Below are 22,670 nucleotides of genomic sequence, written 5' to 3' on the forward strand. Positions count from 1 at the left end.
GATAGAAGGTACAAGTTTACAAAACCTGAATGAAGTCAGTTGCATTTCACTCAAAGCTATTACAACAGATATCTGTATAGGCATCTTTTAAATAACTGATGGGTTTTTTCTCTTGACCTTTAAGAATATGAAAGAATCTTCTTTTTACTGAAGCATGTACAAGGAAGCTTACAAACCCGACTGATATTTTTACAGAACGTTATTAAAGAAGCTTCAAGGTAGGTAACAGAATTGTATTATTCTTACAAAACTGCACCATGTAGTGCCATGTATAACTGCTGGACAATCACACAGTTGTTTGAAAACAATGCTTTGCACTACAAGTAAATAATTCCCTATGAAAGAGCAGAAATGCATAAGCTTCTTGAGGTGTTGTTTGTAAAAGCTTACCTTTTTCCCTCAGATTTTGGCTTAAAGATGTTAGTAACTGTAACTTCCAAGTCCCTGTAAATGTGATGGACAATGGTATAGAAAGAGAAGGTAACTTTAAAAAAAACATTCCAATTAAAAAGTCCATGTGTGAGTGTACTGCTAATTTGAAAATGTATTGGAGCTGCTGATTACTGGGAATTAGGCTTTCAGAAACAGCATCTGCTCAAAATCTTGTCTTAAAAATAGTTTTTAAATCCAGGTATGCTCATAAAGATATGTCTCTACTCTTCAGCATACTTCATTCAGAGGTAGTGTAGTCCTGTCTGAGAGTTTGGAAATGGAGGTAGCTTTTCACTGGAGAAGAGTGAGTTGATAAGGATTTAAACCCTGTGGTTTTGATCCTGGTAGAAATTGTTCTTTACAGTATCTGTAGACTGTCCATACTTAGCTTTCTACATGCTTACTGAGAGGTAAAAAAGCAGAAATGTATTAGAACCAGTAGTGTTTGAGTTGCAGGGAACTAGTAATTCAAGGATCTTGCATGGATTGTAAATATAGCCAGAACTTTGAGGCTTACTTCAGAAACCTCAAAGGAATAGTTGCTTCTTATTCTCTAATCTGTTTTGTAGTAGTCAGTTCTTTTCCTGTGGCATTAGGCAAATTTCATTATTAAAAACCAAATTAATTTTAGGAGAAAACCATGCTGAGAGTTTAAGGTATGCTGGATGTTGGACATTCATACAAATCCTCTAGCTTTCTATTGCCAGCTTGGTGGGGCATGTAAATTTATATAGATCATGCTCTTCCTATAGCCACAATTGCTTTATTGTGCTTTTGCTTGTTACATTGCCTGTAAGAATTGTTCTATAGCTTGTGGATTATATATTTCCTCATTCACATACAAAACCATACTGTTGCTCTTGGAGTTTGTGGCAGTCCTTAGTGGGGCTGGAGTTTTTGTGCCTGTAAAATTAGGCTTTTAAGAGCACCTGTAACTCTCATTTCTCTTGCATAATCTCTTTATTCCAGCTATCTTTAGTTGACATTTCTACAAAATTTGGTAGTGGTTGAGTGTTGGTCTTGGATGCATCAGAATTAAATCCCATCTCCTACCATAACCAATAGTTTTCTGTACCTACTGGTGGAAAAGGCTGGCAACTCTATTTGTTGACTGTTGCTAAACTTCAGTTTTTATTGGTTTGAGTATAGGAACAGCTTAATCTTTGTCCTGCTCTTCTCTCCTTTGTTAGATTTTTATAGTGTTAATATTTTATCCACCTGGGTAACACTGCCTACAAACACTATGCAGTTCTCTGCCTCTTTCCTAATCCAGGCAAGCTATCACATTTAATCCAGGCTCCCTGCAGGAAACATCTCTAGGCCCTCCAGAGTTGTCAACATAGTTTTGTTTTGGTAACTGGTAGCTGACTTTGCAATGCCATGGATTGCAATTCAAATGTGGAATGCTTTCTTTCCCTGCTGCAAGGAGTGCCATCTCTGAACATGGGCTTAGGAAAGCTCTTGATCATTTCAGCAACGAAGTTAATGTTTATAAAGAGTTCCCATTTAAATCTGGGGGTTAATCCACTATAGTTGTAAGAGGAGAAGAAGATTTCTGAAAGATCCACAGCTTTCAGCTTCCTTTGGAAGCTGCCTGGCCTGTAGTTCCTCTTTCAATAGCAGAAAAGCTATAATTTTTGAGAGACAATGAGGAAAAATGGAGGGGAAGCAGTACTTGAAGTGTGGTGTGTCTCTGGGATACTTTGAACCGGGATATGTGTGTGTAAGGGGCCAGAGCATGGGTATTCAATGACAGAGTGGTTGGGAATGGGACCTTGTTTTCCCCATAGTCAAGCTGGGGTTGTGGGGAGGCTTGTGATCTTGGAAGTTAGGGCAGGTACTATGTCTCTAAGTCAAAGACATGGACCAGGATGCCTGACTGGAACTAGAGGCTTCTGCTGGGGTTTAGTGAAGTCATAGGACTGAACTTGATATGTAGTTCAAGATATTTTCATTGCTGCCTATCTTTGAGCACATGTATGGCTACCAAAGCATAGGTCAGAAGGTGCAGAAATGTTGCAAGGGGGAGGGGTTAGCTGGAAATAGCAGGGAGTTGTACTTCCTAAAGTAGGGGTGTAAGCAGAGGTGACATAATGGCCTACTGATCAAATCTATACAGTTGATACAGAATAGAACTACTGAGACTCCAGAGGTATGGAGTGTGTATTTTCCTTTAATTTCTGTATTTTCCTTTAATTTCTTTCTTGAAGTTTCAGTTTGTATTGTTTGTCAGGAAATCTGCTTTGCACTGTGTAATGGCTGTTCCTTCACCAGTACGAACTTTGTTAACTTTGGTGAATGCATCACGAAGGCATGCAGATAATCCCTAAAAGCTGTTTTCCAGCTTCAGGATTGTAGTTCTTTTGATGTATATTTTATTTCTGTACTTCAGAACTTTAGTTTTGGAAGCAACAAACTCTTAACTCTCTTTTTCCTGGATTTCTGAGGGCTGAGTGAAGTTCTGCAATGTGCTATAATAAACTGTAGTAAACATAGTTTTGTATTCAGTAGGTGGAAAGGCAAGTTAGTGGTTTACCAGAATGCTAGGAGACAGTGTATATATACATATGATGTATGTGTATCTTCATCATGCACTGTTCCTGTAGTAATAACTGAAGTTTCCAGAGTTCAGTAAAAGTTTTGTCAATGATGTTTCATGTATTACTCTGTGCATCCATTATAATGCTTTGTTTTAAACCCAGGTTTAAAAAACGAATGCTGATAGAACAGCTCGAGAGTTTTCTGGAAGAAATCCATCGCAGATCCAATCAGGTCAACCATATCAACAGCAGCTAAGAAACTGCACACAAGAGAGAGCTACAGCAGGGCACTGCTGTTCTTACTTGCATTCATTTTTGACATGCACTCTTATCTCAAGTTCCTGTACCTGAAAGAATGAGAAGCTGCTCAATAAAATGATGAGAAGTATCCATCATCTGTTTTTTTTTCTTCACTTCTGTTATTTTTGTAATGTGAAAAATACTACGAGAACATTTTTATTTAACTAAATTGAGAACTTCTTGCTTGTCATGGACATAAGTGTCACTTTCCCTCAGGTTCTATTTTTCTTAATCTAACCTTCAAAACTATCACCTCTTAAGGTTGAACTTTGCCAAAAAGTTGCTTTGTAATTTTCAAAAAAAAAAAAGCACATACATTAAACAAGGTAATGTTTTGTATATACAGTTATTTTGGATATATTATTGTAAGTTGTATAAATGTATTTTGAAAAATATTTAAGAAAAGCACTTTTGTTATTCCATCAATAAAATCTCTATTTTAATCTTTGTGTAGGTTTGAGTACAGTTTTTATTGGAATGATTTGTTTTGCCTGCCCTTTCCAGTGCTTCTGTGTTCTGGTATCAATGTTAGAGAATGAAGAGTGGTTTTGTATCCCTGGATATTCTGCTCTTAATCAGAGAATGAGTGAAAGAAAGCTAATGCTGAATTGCAGCTGTAGTAGGGTATCTTATGTACTTTGCACTTTTGGTGACCAGCATAACAAAGTGATGTTCTGTATGCACATCTGCAGCCATGACAAAACCTGCAGTTTTATTGAGGGATACAGTGCAGTAAAGCAGGGGTCAGCAGCCTTTGAGGAAAGCTGCACAGAGGTTTTCTGTGTCAGAAGATTTTACGTGTTTACAAGTGCAGGAACAGCCAGAGGGTGCTGCTGCCTGGACACAAAATATCACTGACTGCTTTACTGGCCATGTATTTCAGCTGTGCTGGATGCCCTGACTATCTGGAAGGATTTGTTTGATTCAGTGGGAGTTGAATAAAACAGTCCTATTTGATGCTTTTCATAGGAGTCAGTGGTTTGCAGTTGTCACCCAAAATCTTTGTGGGCCTGGGTTTCTGATGCTTGTGTCATAAGTTGCTGAACACTTGCCATTTCCCAACTTTTGTCAGGATGCTGAACAAACTCCCCCATTTTTCTTGATGCCATTAGTTGCATTCAGTGTTCTTCAGGAATGTCCGTGCTATGTCATGTACAATTCAAAGGTAGTAAAGGTAGTACTGCTACCCTTTTTGGCAATAATATTTGTTTGGTCATTGAGTGGGAATTTCTGCTTCTTACTTTGTCTGGAACAGGCTGCCCTGGGAACTGGTGGAATTGCCATCCCTGGAAGTGTTCAAAAAATGTGTGGATGCAGTGTTTAGAGACTTGGTTTAGTGGTGGACTTGGCAGTGCTGGACTAATGGTTGGACTTGATGATCTGAGAGGTATTTTCCAGCCTTAATGACTATGATTCTGTGTCAGTTTTGAAACAGCCTTTCAACTTCATTTTCTTTTCACAGCATTTTGCTGCTTGCTTGTTACCTTGCTATATCAGCTGGATTATAACTGTCTGAAGTCAGATTGAATTTCAATTTTATTCTTAAGCTTTTGACTTCAGGACAGGGAAATAAAATCATGTTTGAAAAATAACATATTACAAGGCTTTCTTGTGGGTTGCTTTCATTCAGATGACCTACATACTCAGCAACAGTCAAGCTAACTTTAACCATGATGAAATTGAAGAGAAGCTGTTGGCTCATATTGTTGAACATTTAGGAGGCTAAACCCGTTCCATTTTTTTGCAAATGTTTATTTGGATACCATCTTTGCTGTAGTTGTGGTGCTGACGATTCCTAGACAGCTGTAACTTTCCACAGTGTCTACAATGGAATAAGGTAGTGGAGGGCTTAGCGCCTGCTTTTTCTTAGAAAAGTGAGATGCTTAAAACTGTGTTTTAATAAATACATACAATGTAGCCTTTAACTTCATTGGAGGAAAGCTCATTATAAGAGGAACAGAAGTCAGAGTATGTGTTTAATGCTTAATATGAAGGATTTGTAACTCTTCCTATAAAGAGTACTGAACCTGTAAATGAAAACAACATTAACATTATTTCATTTTGGGGCCACATTTTCAAAGTGTAGTATGGTTTGAATACATAAATTAGGCATGGAATTAGCAGATCATAGAATCATTCATTGCTTATATGGAAAAACTGACTGCAATTGCATGCTTGTCTTAAAATAACTTAAACATTTCTGTGGTAAAAAACACCTTTGCTAATAATTGGTAGCCCAAAGCAGAAACCTGACAAAATCTGAAACTTAACACTGAGCAAAACAGAACCTCAGTTCATTGCTTTGTGTTTATATTTTAGTTACAGAAGAGAATGAAATGACTGCCTCACATTCATTGGATGTGTGTTTGGTTGTTTGTGTTGCTGTTACCTTGCCTGCCCTCCAAAGGGAATGTGCTCAAACCTGAATTTCAGATTAAAAAACTCTAAACTTTTTCAATTATTTTGAGCAGGACTATGCTATTTTAAGTCTTAGAAAAGATATTTCTGCTATTGCTAGAAAATTCATGCAATGAACGCTTTTGGTCTGCATAAAGATTCATTATGAACTTTACAGGCATAGAAGTTTTAAGCACTTTTAGACAGGTGGATGAGAAATAGATCGTGTTCACCCTTTCAAGTTTTCCATACCTCAAAAACTTGAGTCACTAAGTCTGAGCAAACAAAATGACTGAATGTTTTCACTTTTTCCATTAAAAAGCTTGAATTACAGAAATATAGTTGATTTTGAGTTGATTTGAAGGTACATATTTATATTTCACATAAAAATCCTATTTTACAATCTGATTTCCTTCCTCTTTATATAAATTATATATATATATAGTAAACTGACCATTTTATTCACCAAAATAAGTTTGTTCTTAATCCTGAAGAGTCTGTGGCTCAAGTTTCATAGGTGAGATTATTAATGCCTTTTTATTTTAAAATTCTGCATTTGCCAAGTAAAATACTTTTATTCATTGACTGGTAATGATTGCCAAAGCATATTTGAAACAAAGGCCCCACCAAGCTAGTAATTTTCTCTTTAGGTGCTTGCACTGTGGTAAAAATCTAAGATACAGGTTTTTAGAGCAAAATGTTACATATACAGGTATTCCCTGACTAAGAGAACAGTGTGTGTTGCTTGGAAGCCGATAAGGAAAATGATTCCTGTCTTTGTGCTAGGCCCCAGTGTTTTACTGAAGCCTATAAATGTCTATATGTTCCCTGAAAATCTAAATGGCTGTGACCCCAGTTATGAGAGAAATTTGGTGGTTTGAACGATTTTTAGGAAAATACTTCAGATGTAAAATTACTGCATTGTTAAGGATGGTAAGAGTTCTTGGAGAGCCTGATGCTTCAGAGTAGCAAGTACCTGCTAAATGGTGCATAATACAGTTCTTTATTACTGCCAGCAAGCTGTGGGGTGTTTTCTTTTGGCAGAGATTCTGCAGTAACTTAATGTGAGTGGACATCTGAAATGAGACATATGATCTGCTACTGAAGCTAAAGGAGCACTGTGATGCTTCACTCTAAGACATGCTCTGCAGTTCTGTTTGGGATTTTTGTGTGGTTTTTGTTTGGGGGCTAGGGAAGGCCATTTGGAAGAAAAGAGTTAACAGTTGCAAAGAAACATGCATATTTTGGCAGAAGTCTGTTTGCTATCAGTATAGGCACAAATAAGTTTCCTTTATAGGGAAATTTCTATTTTAACTACTTCAGATGTTAATCCAGCTGATCCAGCCCATTTGTAATTTGAATTGCCTATGGAGATCAGTTCCTGATGCTGGAATGTTCAGCATCTCTGAGATCTTTCTGTTGCCTATAATTTTGATAGAAATTTTTTGAGCACATACTGCTCGTCCAAAGAAGAGGCTAATCTGGCTTCCTTGACTTCTATGACTATTACACGTTCTTTTTAAGGAAATTATGCTTTAAAACCCCAAACCCCACTGTTTCCATGGCTGTTGAAGTTTCCTGGACTAAAGAACAGCATGCTGTTTGTATTGATTTCAGTGCTGCTTGTGAGGGATTCTCTTCCTGAAAGGAAGAGCATGCATACCTGTATTAGCTTGTCTCAGGAAAAACATGAAAGGTCGGTCTGCTTTGAAAATAGGTGTTCGAGATCTTTTTAATAAGACCATTGCTGTAATGCAACAAAGAAAAAAATCATTCAAATGCATCTGTTTTCTTTCTGTCTTCTGTACAGTGCCCTCAAGGTCTGATGGTTAGTACCTTGACTATTGAGTTGCTCCTCTGCTTTAAGACTGAAAACAACAACTTTATCCAACAGTGAAGTCAGTCTGGCAGAATTAACAAGTCAAGAGTTGTGAGACTACATGCCAGTGATTTGTGCATATTTCAATGCTGAATGGAGTCTGCGCGGAGTTGGATATCAAAAGTAATTTTTGTTGTCATTACATCCCTAACTGCTGAAGTCATACCATGCTATTGCCTCACCTGTTAGCCAATTCCTAGCTATGCTGTTCTGGTGGAAAAGATAAACAAGACACAAAGGTAGTTCCTTATCCAAATGGGAGACAAGCAGCAGAGAAATACCTATGTCATCCTGGAATTTCTCTTGTCAGAGCTCTCAAAAAACCCTAAGTATCCTCAACTCAGTTTATGACTGTCTTTCCTCTCTCTGGTTGTGGGTTAATTATTAGACTAAATAAAGAGTTTTTAAGAATTATGATGGTTCAGCTATTATTGAAGTACATCTTGTTTAAATGAATTCTTCTTTGTAGCTATATAGTGTTAAGAATACATTGTCAACATCCCCCCCCCCCCCCCCCTCCCCGCGCCCAAACTAAATCCACCAGATCTGGATTATTTTTTGAACAGTTAAAACAATGAAATTAGCTTGAATATTCAAGTGAGACAGTAAAACTAGTTTGAGAGGCACTATTTTAGTGCTTGTAAAAAAAAAATGTGCCTAGTTTCAAGTCATCATGTCATCTGGACTAGATCCAGAACTTTTAAAGTAAACAATAAATGTAATTATGCTTTTAAAAGTCTGCTTGTTAACTTGGTCCGACTGCAGTTAAGGGATGTTTTGGCATTGGTTTCAAGGGGCTAAACATCTATTCCCCTTAGTCTTTGGTACATAATTGAAGTCACCTAAAAGCTTTTATTTTGTATGAGGCTTTCCACAAAGTAATTAAAAATATTAAAATTGTTACAAAAGTTAACCTTTCTGCAGAGCCATACAGTTTTGACTTAGTTATGTCAGATGTTCTCTGTACACCCACATATGTACATGCGTGTCTTATTCGGAGTTGTTTCTAGAGGAATACTGAATACATCAGTTCAGGTGTGCTCAGGTTCTTTTTGGCATTGCAACTGTGGGATGTTGGAGTGAGGGGATGTGCAACAGGTTGGGCACCACAGTGAGGTGCACTGCCATGCTCCCTACATGCCTCTTGAATTCCTTCCTGGGAGCAAGGAGAAGTGGTAGAGTGTCCTGGTCCCCAGCCAAGGACCACCAGCATTTGTGATGTGAAGTACATCTATCATTGGTGCAGTACCAGATTTTCTCTGGACTTGCAAAGTTGGTTTTTCATTTGAGCCATTACACCTTAGTTGGACGTAAAAAATTAAAAGTTCTTACGAATAATTAGAAAGGTAAAATGGAAGTATGTTAAATATAAAAGTTTGTTAGGCATACATATAAATGCTACAGTGGTTGGTTCTTTTGTTTTAAATAAAAGACTAGTAGTTGGTTTTGTAGTGATAAACTCCAGAAGTGAGAAGTTTGAATATTTGTTTTACCTGTAGCTCCCGATGCCTTTGTACCATCTTCTGTTACTTCAATCTCTGCTTTGTGAATAGCTTCTGAAATATAAAGGCTATCTTGCTCTGCAAAACCCCAAAAATTAATAAGTTATTTTCTGCATTTCATTGTGAGCATATTTTTTAAAAATAATCAGAATGCTTTTACCTTTTTGTCCCCTGCAGAATCTAAGGATCATATAACTATTAGGTATTTCAGCCATCTTTGACCATTTTCCCACTATGTGCATAACAGTGGATTAGATGCTGAATGGGAGTTACTAGTTTGAGAGGTCTCCAGGTTGTGGTGGAAGGCAAGGTTACATGGTGAGAATAGAAACTTTGATTAACAGTGTGAGGACAATCAGAGAACCGAAGAACCCTTGGAAAGGAAATTGTAGAAAAACTGCTCTTCAGGAAGAAACCATGGGACTGTGACATAAAATGAATCTTGGAAAAGAATTAATTTCAGAAAGATAGTGAGGAGAGTGTTGCAAGTCTGCTTCTCTCCAGCTGAGTGCAGAGGGCAGAAAATGGGAAGGTTGAGAGTTTTTTCTTTCTTGTCTGAACTCAAGGTTCAAGTCCAACATGTAAGTGAAATCAAAGGAATGCTAAAAGAGCATTTTATCTCCTTGTCTTAATTTTGTCCCATCAGAAAAACTGGGATGGAAGCATGCAGGACAAAACTACAGAGAGGCAGAATTTTAAAAAGTAGATAAATCTTACACATTTTTGAGAAAAAAAAAATAGATGCTTTCAGGTATAAAAAAAGCTATTCCAGGTCTGAAATGAAGTAACACTTTTGTTTGCTAAACATGATCTGAGAGTAAATATTCTGAAGATTATGCTTCTGCTTCTTACAGAAGAGGAAATGAAAACTTACCTATTTTTTTTTTCAACTGTATCTATTGGTTAAGATACATTTTGCTTGTGAACTCTGCCTTACACAACTCTTAGGCTACCTAGAACTCTACTCCTATGACACAGAAGAACAGAACTGAGAAGGGTCTCAGCATATCCTTTGTTCCATAACCCTGCCAGGGCAGGATCAAATACTTCTACAAGCTTTATCCTGTATGCCAAAAGCCACGGAGTTGTGAACATAGGAAGGAAGCTGCTAAATGTTATTGTTTATGGAATTAATTTCCCAGAAGTATTTATGTTATTTAAATATAGATATTAACTTTATAAAATACATCCTTGTGTAGTTTATCAGTATATTAACATTTGTTTGCAATAAGCAAAGCAGCAGTGGCCAGTAACAAATTATTTTAATGTGCATCTATGTGCAGTCTGAGATCTATATTGCAACAGAACGTTGCTATGTTCACTTTTAAAAGCAGCATTAAAAACTCCATGAATAATGTGCTTTCTGAGGTTCATCCCAGGAAAGCAACTTTTCTTTAAAAGCAGGTTTGTCTGAATTGGAGCGATTTCATTTATTCACTCACATGCACAAGAATGTGAGCTGCTTGCTGGGCAGCTACCACTCCAAGTCTTTACTGTGAGCAGAAATTACTAAGTTGAAATATTTTGTTGCTGGAAGGAGTCAAAAGAAAAAGAATAGATAATTTGGGTTCTTTTTTTTGTGTTTAATATTAAATGGGGACAAATTTTCCAGGGAGCAGAAGAATTTCAGTGTACCAAACCCAAGAATTTAATCATAAGAGCAGTATCTTAGCAAAGGGAAAGCATAACTTTGTATACTGATTACTGGATTAGCAAGACAATATAGCCTGGGCATAAACCAGTATTCTTTGCAGTGGCAGGAGTTGGAATATAGACTTGTTGGACCAGCATCCCTCGCTGTTAAATAACTATTTAAAAACACAAATAGGAATGCAAGTTTTACTAAAGCATCCTAAATTTCTGAATAAATAGGCATTTTTCCAGGCCTATGCTGTGTTGACGGTTTTAATCTTAAAGAGAAGAAAAAAGTAAGTTCAAGACCAAAATCAAACCTGTCTTTTTCAGGTTCCACTTTCCTACAGAACAGCTCAAAATACAATTGCAGTTGAGCGTGAATTGTGCTTTAGAGTTTCACAGATAACAAAGCACAATCACTTCAGAAGACCCAGGTCTAACAAATCATTCAAATGTAAGAGTTTACAACTATTGGGTCAAGGATCATTTTGTATTCAGTCAAGCCTCTTACCTGAAATGCCTTTAAAATTAGCAGTGATGGGATCAAATGCATCTCTAATTCCCAAGGCAGAAAAAGCTGTCTTTAGGTCAAAAAGGCTTCGGATACTGAACCTGAAATTAATATGATAGACTTTATTTAAATGCAGGATTTGTAGAGTTTTGTAGAATTAAAAGGCGTTAACAGACACAATTTATTTCAAGCCTTTGCATTTCATCCATCTCTTCCTGTTTGAGCCCAGTGCATTGTCTGATTAAGTGTACTTGCAGAAAAGCAGCTCACCTACCCCTGAAGACATTAACAGAAGGAATCCCTCTGTTGCAATCAGATTGCTATTAAGTCTTCTTGACATGTGAATTCTGCATTTTCCCAAAGTGTTCTCTTTCTAATATTTTTTTTTTTGCTGTAGCAAATGGCCCTTGGAAACATTTCCCTAAAATTAGCTTAAAGAAAACAAATACTAATGTACAAACTGTTTTTCAGTCCTTTGTTAATGTGATGAATGCATTGTAGGAGAGGTGTAATGAAGCCCTTCCTTGCCGATCTGTATAGTAGATACAGCCACACAAGGCCTTCTGCACCTCATTCCTCCTGCTATGCAATGTCATAGGAGTAGATGGAAAATATCTCCAGCATAGGTGTTTGCTAAAACAACTGACTAAAGTGGAAAATGGATGACTGAAACCTGCTTTGTGCATGGAAAGGTGGTTATGGCTGCTGGAGGGAGGCCAAGCTCTTTGTCCAGTGCTTTTTTAGTATTCTGAAAAGTTTAAAAAGATAGAAATAGCATGTATTTACAAGGTTATATATTTATTCTTCCTTAAGCTAAGAGAAAAATAAGTGTGGGAAAGGCTCACCAGCATTTCTCTGTTTTAGATCCTTAAAGGATTTATACCCCAAACAAATTGTAAGTAAAAGCTGTAGGATCAACAGAAATACTTAGGTTTTTTTAAAACAGTACAGGGTATAACTAGAAAGTCCTGTCATTCCTGGCTCACCTCTTTGTGGTTTAAGAAAGGGTTAGAGCATCTCTGATCATGTGATGAATAATGAAACCAAAAGCATGTAATTTGATTTTGCTCACACGCTGCTCGTGTCAGCACTGTTGCACGGAATTCTGACAGCTGAAGTAGTGAATCCGTTCTGCTAACCTTGCTTACCTAGGCAGAAAAATGTCCATCTTTGTTCTCTTCAAGCTGTTGGCCCAGAAGGTTATGGTTTTGGCAGAAAGGTGAGACTCAATCTGGGACAAAGGTGCTCTTTTGTGGCTGGGAAGCACTAGGAACATGCTGAGTTTCTCCCCCAGGTAGGGTAACTCGACCACGCTGAAAGCCTCCAGAGCTGCAGTCTGGAACTGACCTTTGGGTGGGCAAAGAGAGATTTTATTTCATCATTCAAGTGGGGAAAAAAAACCCCTGAACCCACAATCCTTGCTGTGGTCAGCAGACAGTTCAGAACAGCTGTGGTGGGGTGGAAGGAGTGGTCTCCAGCGCCAGGGCTCCTGTAGCCAGCTCAGGTTGCTGTTAACTCACAGCAGTCTCATCTGAACAGAGCTGAGTGTGTCAGAGACAGATATCTTGGCAGAGCAGTTCTAATGCCACTCATGGTACCTGAAGCACCACCTCAGCAGAGCATGGATATTTTATTACTTTTTCATATGAACAGCTGTCAACCTTACACAGAGTTTGGGGACAAAAAACCCAAGACTACCAAGGCAATGACAGCAACTGTGATGACTCTTCCCACAATGTATGTTCTTTGAATAAACTTACAATTTTATAATATTTTTCAGTAAAATTTTACTACAGTAGACAGGAATTACAAAAACAGAAAGCAGAGTGTCCTACTTAATTAATTGAAACCTACTTTGGCTCATGTTTCCATCTTTACTACCTTTAAAAATCAATTTTAACCTTATTTCAAGAAACAAATAGTTCTATTACACAAGAGCTAGCATATGCTTATTTAAACATGAACTAATTATTTCTTTTTTATTTAAGCACCAAATTTATAACTTTTGAAAATCCAGGCGCAGAGACCCCTCACAATCAGATGAACGTTGCAAAAAGTAGTCTCAAAAGTAAAAGTTGGAGAGCTTCCAAACTTGCATTTAGTTTTACAGCAATTTGTAACAGCCATTTAAAAGTACCATTTTCATCCCACATTCCAAAGAGCAGTTAATCCAGGCATTTCTAATGGACTCTGTTATACAGTAGAACAGATTCAGCTGTCACAATTTTGCTTCCTTATTTTTTCATCTGAGAATCCAATAGGTAGCATTTCAGGAACACTCAGCAATAGCTAGTGGGCCAGGAGTTAAATGTAACTTAACTACAAGGCGCAGATGAAAGCCTTACTGCCTTTACTGCAGGCCATCCAAAATATTAAATCTACTTCTCCTTCACCCAGGTGTAGCAATTGTATCTTCAAGGGTAGATGCTCACACTCTCTGAGTCGGGGGTTGTAAATAACTGTATATAGACAGCTTGTGTTCATAATATCTGAATATTTGGCAATAAATGCGTAGCTCTAGGTTGTCTCAAATATTTAGTGTACAGTGTTTGTTAGTTTTGTAGATATGGACTAGATAGTATTCATTATGTGTTGATTGTTCTGCTAGATTAAATTTTGGACTCTTAGATGAGCCCTCCTGCCTTGCAACATAGAGAGAGAATTGCTCTGTTAAAACCAACTCCCAGCATGTGGATCATTTGCTGGAAAAAGATGTTCTGGTTTCTAATGGACAAGCAAGGAAGATTTATATTTGCAATGCACTGGACATGAGTGGTTTAATTTGTAGGCATGCTGATATTTTGAAGTCAGCACATTCTGCACAAAGGTTATACAGTCCTTCTTTATCAATTAGAAAGAAAACCAAAGACTTTAGATAATTATTGAGTCAGAACATTTAGTGTTCCTTGCTTGAACTGATTTTGAGCATCCCATAAGGATTACACATATGCTAAATTAGAATTCAGATGTTCTTAACAAATTGCTTGGAAAAATGAATATGTAAAATAGTTGTGGTGTTTAAGAAGTGTGTGTGAACAGTAATGTTGACATTTTCTTAGAGCAGTCTTACTTGTCCCCAGGCTGGTTTGTTCTGCATGGCAATGTTAAAAGGATAAACAATGTTGTAAATGGTGCAATTGATAACAGGCCACATCTTATCTTTCTCACTCTGTGTTTTGGATCCTGGTGGGAGACAGCTGCTAGCATTTAATAATGAAGGAAAGTTATCTCAGTCCTCTGTTTAGTTGTACTGAACCAGTCTTTTGCATTAATTTTAAAGTGATTTGTTAGAAATGTTTCTGGATTTTTTAGAGACAGAGATTGAATTGGCCCAATCAAATCTGACAACCAGCAAATTTTAAATAATCCCTCTATTTCGGCTTTCCTCAAAAGTCTCTCCAGCTGCAGAGAGCTCACACATTTCAGGCAGGAGGAAAGGTGATCCAAATATTTTTCTAATTTTCCTCTTCTGTGCAAAAATTTAGTGCTTTAGCTACCTACTTAAGGATGATAGGATGGAGTCTATGTTTAGGCAAGTGGTCAGAAGAGCACAACAAATGATTTCACATCAAGTTTGCAAGGACTCTGGGGCAAATATATGGTCAGACAATGCAGCTCAGGTGTGGAATTCCTGGTCACTGGCTTTACCTGAGCTATCTACTTGCATAAGCACTGGTAGCCCCCTGCCTTCTCTCATTTAATAATCTGGGGCCTGAATGATCACCATCCCAAATATGAGAAGAACTTGGATGTGGAATTGCAAATGAGTCAGCAAAGGTTTTTAATAGCCTGAGGTCTCAGTTGTTTCCCGTGACTAGAAAACAGGAGTACATTTGTAAGAGAAAGAAGGCAATCTGGGAAACTTTAGGTCTGTCTTTGAGAAGTTTTAGGGCTTACTCTGGAGAAAAGAATGATCAGGTTGCAGAGGGAAATAGAAAGTGGGATCAATTGAAATATCACATAGACTAGCAAAAAAAACTATAAACTTTTTTGGCTTAATAACTACTTTGATAGAAAGGCATAGATCGAGCCATCTAGTTTTAACTAAAACATTAAACACGGTTTCACTGTGCCACTATATACAGGTAGAAGTGGTGGCACTTAGAACAAGAAAAGCAAGGCAGCAAGCAGCCACTTGAAGGGAGAACCACAATGAGCAAAGGTAAAAGAGGGGCTCCCAGGTTGAAAAGGGTCACTAGCAGCTTTCCTAAGCGTTGTCAACACTCAAGACTTCTATAAAAGACAAACAGTGAGACTGCCATGAAGATTGGAGCGGTGGACGTCAACTGATGGTTCAAAAACACACAAAAAAAGTTATATACCTCTGGAGATTTCCCTCCCCTTGATTTACCTAGGAAAAAAGTGCCAAAAGGAAAAAGGTCCAGGTGGGGCCAACCTTGAGTAACTGCCCCGAGCTGGTTCTGCAATACACTATGCAAGGTATTTTTAGCAAGACATAGAAATGGTGAAAACATTTTATCAAGCATGTGTATGCCCTCATTAGAAGTTTTGTGTACATTTCTGGTCATTTATTTTCTAGAAAGACTAATTTAAATTGGAAAAGTGCAAAAAAGAACTAGTAGAGAATTTGGAGCATTTGGTTTTTGAATAGTTTAGAAGAGCCTGGCATCTTCATCTTAGCTAACAGAAAATTGAGAGAAAGCTTGGTGACTTGCAATTAATTTGGGAGTAAATATCAAAACTGAAGAGAAATTATTTAACTTAAAGGATAAAGCAGGCATGATGTTAAGATACAAATTTGTCTTGAAAAGATTTAGATTTGGAAATGGAAAGATTTTTACCCAAGTGCAGTTCTGAAATTTAGAGCAGGAGGGAAAGGAGCTTTTTATGTTTTGGAAGAGATTGTATAGCTAACTGGCATAACTCATGGTGGCAGAAAATTAAGCCTGCAACATGAGTCCTTCTGTCAGCAACCCACATACACCAAGCCTTTTCAATGTAGCCTACACTGTATTCATATATTATACAAATACAAGTTTTACCTATATTAATACTGTTTTAAGCTCGTGCTGAGATCATCCACTGATTTAGTACAAGTGACATAAGAATTTCTCCCCTTTTTCTTGCAGAATTTGTCCCTGAAGATCTGCAGTTTTTCCCTAAAGCCTTGGAGACAGGCTGTGACCAGAGCTACAGGTCTGCCGTGCTGGTGCTCCTGGTTATACTCTGCTCCCTCTGGTACTCACACATTCAAGGGACAGTGATTAGGCTGAGGGGCCAGGAAATTTCTTATTCATCCAACAAATCAAATTGGTAGGGGCTTAATATCGTTCTAGTCTTAATTGCCCCTCTGTCATGAGGTCAAATGTGCTTCCTACAGTACCCCCTTCCTAGCCAGCTTTATTTAACCAGCTCCATGCTATTGTAAAGGACTTTGTATATTGCAGTACTCTCAGTCTCTCATCTCTCTTTCTCCCGGCACATTACATTGGTGCCTTTTGATATTTTCCTACAGCTTGCAAGTTTGTTATGGAGTACTGGGAGGTGTTGGTCTGTGAGGGATGGGACAAGGACAGTAGATATTTTAGGAACCATTTTGAACCCAGGATCTGTTTCATGATTGCCTGGGATTATGAGGAGTCAATTTGGTCACCTGGATGGTCTCTTCATTTGATGGGACTTCTTCTGTGACTTCTTCAAGTTGGGAAAATAACACGTCTTAGTGTGGTATCTGTGGAAATTAAATAAATCTGTTCCATGTGGTACAGTTGATCAAATATGGATCAAGGACAGTTACCATAGTTAACTTCAGCTGTGTGGTGCATGGTAGGCACTTTCAGGGTCAAGCCTTCTGGTGTGGTAAAAGGCAACATCTGGGTATCCATAAAGGAAAACTTCTTTTGCCACATGCTTCTGAAGTATAGGGTGCTCACCAGGGTGACCTGGCTGAGCGACGACCCAGCGCTCTCCAATGTCATCCCACGCACATTCCCATCTGCATGGAAAAGAGAAAGGGAGGGGGACACAGGCAGTCCTACATGCCCAGGCCTAAAGGCCAGGCCTATGTGACTAAGTAAAGCAATAAATATGGTCCAAGGGGAATTTGACTGTTCCTCATTAAAACTGAGAACACTGCAAAGGATTGCCTTTTTAAAATAATCAGAACAAGGCCAAGTGGTTTTCCAGCTTGACACTGCTCATAGATTCAGACCTATTCCAGCTCTTTCTTCACATTACAAATGAGTGTTAAGAATTAGGTTTCCTGGCTTTCAGCCTTGGTTTGGACAACACTAATTGTGGCAAAAAACTGTATGCTTGCTTAAATGGAATTTCTCCCATTATTCTTATTTTACATTTCATTCATGTACAACCATTTTTGTGGGTCCCTATGTTACCTGCAGGGTCAGTGGTGATCCATTCCTGTATGTGGGTTGTGTTGGGGTCAGTGAGGTTGGTTTGCAGCAGGCTGCTGTTGGCCCAGCGTGCAGCGCGCTCAGTGAAGTCGGGCAAGAGCTGCACACCCACGTCCACAAAGAGGGAGCATCCCAGCTGGACCACTGTGCCTTGGATGGAGTCAGCCACTGCTTCATCCACCGTGTGCAGGAAATCCTGCACGCTTCGATCTGCCAGGCAAGAGAGAGAAACTGCAATAGTTGTGCTGAGGCTAAGGATAGCAGAGATTGCCCCACAGCTCTGCAGCTCTCAGTTCCAGTGCTGACACTGGTGTCCTCTGATTGTTCAAGCCCTGTAACAACTGGAGCACCCTTGACTTTATGGGGTATTGCTGTCAAGCGCTGCTGCCAAAGGTGGTGATGCACTGGGCCTTGGCAGCCTCTCTTCATGTGTCTGTAGAAACCACTGCAGTGCAGATGTGTCAAGTGGCTGATCTCACACCAGGCTCACAGCTCTGTGCAGACACAGTTCTTAACAGTGCATAGGTATTTATTCTTTCTTGAGCACTCTCTAAATTCCCATCAGTGAGGTCTAGTGCCTCTGTCCATGGCTGGCTGAGCTGCCAATGCCACAACATCTCTATCTCCTTCTCCTGATGTTATCCACCTATTCCAGGAAAGGCATTTCCCTGATGGCTCCTCTGCCACCCTTGGCCCTTAGATGTTGTTTGATTTCTTGAAGAATGGTGACCCAAACTGGCCCAGGATTGCTGACGAGCCCTGGCAATCCTGAACTGAGCTGATAGGTTGCTTCATGTCTTACAAGTGACTCTTTTATTTATACAGCCCACAAGAGTGGGCTTTTGTTTTTTGAGTACAATTATATTTTCCATTCAATATTATTATTTTTTTTAATTCTTAAGATTCCTCAGATCCTTTCCTAAAACCCCTACTCTTTGATTCATGGTTCCCCAACTCAAATGACTGGTTATTCCTTCTAAATGTAGAATTTTGCACTTGTCCTTACTGAATTGTATCCTATTCAGTTCACACATTAACCTGATTTTCCAGGATCCTATTAAATACCATTCTGGTCTTCCAAAATGCTTGTAGCAGTTACAAGCTTGATGTCATTCCAAAATTCAATAATCTATTCTCTAGTTTGCTGTCTACTAATGAAAAGAATTGAATGGTGCCCTGGTCTCCTGTTTCTGGAAAGCTCATTGTAGTTCAGCAGTGGTAGCTTCTGTGATGGATGTAGGGTTGAGGTGTGGGCCCAGAAGGAACCCAAGTCCTGCAAACTTAGAGAATCTCATGTTTTTAAAATAAAAAAATTTCCCATGGACTCTCTTGAAGGGTAATTTAGCAGCCATTATTCTGCTCATTGCAGTGATTTCTGATGGAATGGCTCATGCCAAAGTGACTTCCTGAGACCTGGGCCTCTCACCCTGTCGGAACAATGTTTATGGACTCTGTGTCAAATATTCTCAAAATTCCTGTGTTTGTGGTTCAGCCCCTTTCATGTCTCTCTTGTTGTGTTTTGGAGGAGTCCTTCTTACATCTGCGTAATAAAAGTCTTGTTGAGATTGCTACTTGCCTTTAAAGCATTTTCAACAGGTTCCTCCTTCTATAGCTAAGTTTTCATGAGGACTGGGGAATGTCTGGAGCACTGCTTTTCTTCAGCAAGACTTGTCTGTGGGACCACCAGGACCTTTCTGATTTCCCCACCTGGTGCCCCAGTTTCTGTGTGAAACCTCAGTAGCTCACTGCTATATATGAATTGCTGGCCTCCATCTCAAAGGGAGGGTCAGTATGGTGTCCCTTGCTTCTCTACTTGGCTCAGGTGCTCCTCTGCCTCAGCTGGAAGCCCTGGAGTGCCCTGGGCAGCTCACAGGTGTCTGTTGCCCCATGCTCACAGCTGAGCTCACCATCATGGGCTGGTTGGCAATCTCTATTTTAAGAGTGGCAATGGGAGTGACCATTCAGTTTCTCTTGTCACCTGTGGGTGTAGGCAGAGATGGAGGGTGGTCAGACAGGACTGTCACCTGGGACAGAGGGGTTTTGGGGCTGAAAATCAGGGAAGTCAATGCTACCTGGACCAACCTGTCCCAGGTTGATCAAGTCAAGAGGCTCAAGTCAAGGGCAGGATTGCCATGAGCTCCCAGCTCCCAGACAGGTCATCAGGAGACTTTCACTGCATTGGTTCATATTCTTCATGGGGTAAATGAGAGTTTCAATTTATCAATTTCCACCACCTGAGAATCCAGTGTGTGTTTTCTGACCTAATAGTGCTGCTTTAATAAGCTGCAGGAAGACTCATCACCTTTTGGAAGTTTGATATTAAAATTTAGTTTTGTTCCTCTTCAAGGGATAAAATATGGAACTCTTTGAATGGTTGTCTAGAAAAGTGGCATGGTCTGAGGTGTAAAGTATTACTCTTGTGTGTTTTGCACTAGTATGGGAGCACTTGGCGAGTTCTCTGGAAGATGTGAGAAGTCAAAGATGGCAAATTGGAAGCAGATGTGAATGTGAGGAGTGGTATCCCAAGCTTGTAAATTCACCAAAGTGCTTAGCTCACCAAAGTCCCAAATTCTTACCTGGAAAACAGCTCAAAATTGCTCTAAAATACTCTATTGTTAATTAAATAAAACAGCAAGAAGAAAGAATTATAAAGCATGTAATTTTGCCTGGGCTGTCTACAGATACATCCCATTATACATTGTTATACTGTTTTTGTTAGTACTAGAATAAAGGTGAACAAATTTTCCAAACATTGAAAGAAGATTACAAGTGCAAGTAAGAGCAGATTCTCTGTGAACAGTGAATGAGCCATCAATCTTTTCATTGTTTTCAGCCTGCTAAGGTTTTAACCATATCCTTTTTAGGGCAGACCAATAGAAACATTAATGCAAACATCTATTGGAAGAAAGAAAACTTATGACATATGCCTACGTATACAATTTGGGTTTATTCATCTTATAGGAAATTTCGTCTAAGTATTTAATGTATTTATTTGATTTAGACTATTTGAGGAAGGGTTTCCTTCCCCATTACTGGAAATACAGTTATAACCAATAACAATAGATCCCATACTACTTTATTATCACATTCATGCATTAATATTACTGAAAGCCAAAGCTCATGTGGTTTGTGCCACAGACAGCTAAAATGGAGAAAATTGTCTGCTTGCCATGATGTGCCACATGAGAAGAAGAGAGCATAAAAGTGCTAGCAGGTCATTAACAAGCCCTGCACTTCTCTTTGTTATATTTTCTGTGGAGATCTGTGCTTGAATTTCACTTTGAAATGTTACTCTGTAAGGTCCTTTCATAACAACTGAACCCCTAATGACCAGAAGTGTCAAGCAAGGTATAATCCTTGCATGAATTAATGTTGTTTAGGAACTGAATTTGTAGAAATAGGAGTCCAATAGGCAAGACTTCATTTTATCAGCTGCTCATAATTTAGATGCACTGTCCCTGTGTCAGTACATGCAGCTGTATCTGTATGGATCAGCCAGGGTTAGCTCTCACTGCTGTGGTGGTGTTGAATATCAATGCTGTACAGAACTGTGTGGTGGCTGAGGCAGGTTACACCACAGGACGATGAAATTACTGTGGGTTTCAGTCTTCATACCCTGAACGTAAATTTTGTGCTGAGAAACAGCAGTGTTATCTCTATACGTAAGTATTGAATGTAAGCTGCAAATTTTGAGGATGAGGCAGTCATCTGCTTTTCATAAACATTCTGCCCATAATGTAAAATAGTTTTTGACATGTGATTCGAGATGGTAGGATAATCCAGAGTTAAAATGAAAACAGCATCCTTAAATTCAACTGACTTAATGCTGGCTTTAAAGACATCTGTCTTTCCCATATCCCTTCCAAATTCCCAGTGAGTTTTATATTTTAGCCTGCTTTCAGAGAAAGATGCAATTGCACTATCCATCTGTCAATGTAAATGTCTGTCTACCAGTCTCCTTCTGATAACTTTTCATCTTTTTGGCCAGTTGTAATAACATTAGAATAATCTTAAAGATAATTCAGCTTCTACAGGTTTCATAAAATTTGTTAGTGGGATAGGAGAGAAAACGACTGTTCTTTGCCTGGCACCTCTTTTCAGAACACACAAAGGAGACCAGGACACAGTGGACACGATGGGCTTCTGGGAAACCTGGAGCAATTCTGCTATTCATGGAAGTAGCTTTTCTAGATGTAGCTGTATTTCGTGTCATAAGAGAGTAAGTACTGATTCAGAAAAAAAGAGGAATAATAACCTGTGTATCAAATACCCCCTTGAGTTTCCTTTGTCCATCTGATACCTGGCTATCAAAGATGGAGAAAACTACATCTTGCAGTGAGACAGAAAGTAGAAGTTTAGTATGATGTGTACAATTCCTGTCACCTTAGTAAAGCTGTGAATTTGTTGCAAAATGCAAAACAATAAGTATTTTTTTAAGTACATTACCATGAATGCTGTATCCTAGGGCATCTTGCAGCTCCATAAAGGTATTTCCTTGAGCTCCAAACTGCAGCAGCTCCAAAGAAACAGCCACGCTTGCTGGGGAGACTACCAGATTGGTTCTGTTCTCTGCTTCAGACACGTGCTGGTAGAGACTGATGGCAAATTCAGTCTTCAGCTCTTTCAGCTCATCATAGGAGATGCAGTTCCCTTTGGTTAAGCAGCAAGCAGACAGGATAAATGCAGAGAATAAAATCGGCAACATGAAGATGAGCTGGGAACAGTCTCCACCAGTTAATACCTGCAATCGATGACACAGATGTATTTAGAAAAGCAATAGTCTGAGCTGGCAGAGGAACTCTCCATCAGTGTTGAGATATCACTTGCAATAGTAATGATCACTGTCAAAGTACTTGTCCAGGTCTACTCAGTATCTATTGTCATTTAAAAAAAAAAAGAAAGAAAAGAAATATGTATGGTCATGCTGATGACTCGTTGACTGAAAAGAATTGGATTTTCCAGAATGCTGTGGTTTCTAAGATGGTTTGCCATTACAGAGCATGGAGACACGCAGCCCCTTGGTTAAAAATTAGCTACCTGCACACGTGATGGGACACGTCAGTGCAGTCTCCATGCTGCTGAGCACCCACAGCTTTCTGT

At 38.9% G+C, this 22,670-nt stretch overlaps 2 protein-coding genes across 5 annotated transcripts in view; one reads left to right on the plus strand and one right to left on the minus strand.

Annotated features, from left to right (window-relative positions):
• The window catches only part of INTS6 (integrator complex subunit 6), a 40,802-nt gene extending 37,115 nt beyond the window's left edge, over positions 1-3,687 (plus strand). For all 4 annotated transcript variants that reach the window (XM_082278397.1, XM_082278399.1, XM_082278400.1 and 1 more), the window contains 2 exons: positions 125-218; positions 3,135-3,687. In XM_082278397.1, coding sequence (XP_082134523.1) covers positions 125-218; positions 3,135-3,228 — 188 coding nt within the window. In that variant the 3' untranslated portion in view covers positions 3,229-3,687. The remainder of the gene's footprint in view (positions 1-124; positions 219-3,134) is intronic.
• A 1,568-nt stretch (positions 3,688-5,255) lies between these two features.
• On the minus strand, positions 5,256-22,275 carry SERPINE3 (serpin family E member 3; the record flags this gene model as incomplete). The annotated part of the gene is made up of 8 exons (XM_082277817.1): positions 5,256-5,299; positions 7,333-7,416; positions 9,042-9,128; positions 11,197-11,297; positions 12,345-12,543; positions 16,955-17,152; positions 17,553-17,780; positions 22,017-22,275. 8 exons carry the CDS (start codon positions 22,273-22,275, stop codon positions 5,256-5,258), a joined length of 1,200 nt encoding a protein of 399 aa, XP_082133943.1.
• Between the last annotated feature and the right edge of the window lie 395 nt (positions 22,276-22,670).

Source organism: Coloeus monedula, assembly GCF_965178545.1.
Source record: "Coloeus monedula genome assembly, chromosome: 3".
Classification (NCBI taxonomy): Eukaryota; Metazoa; Chordata; class Aves; order Passeriformes; family Corvidae; genus Coloeus; species Coloeus monedula.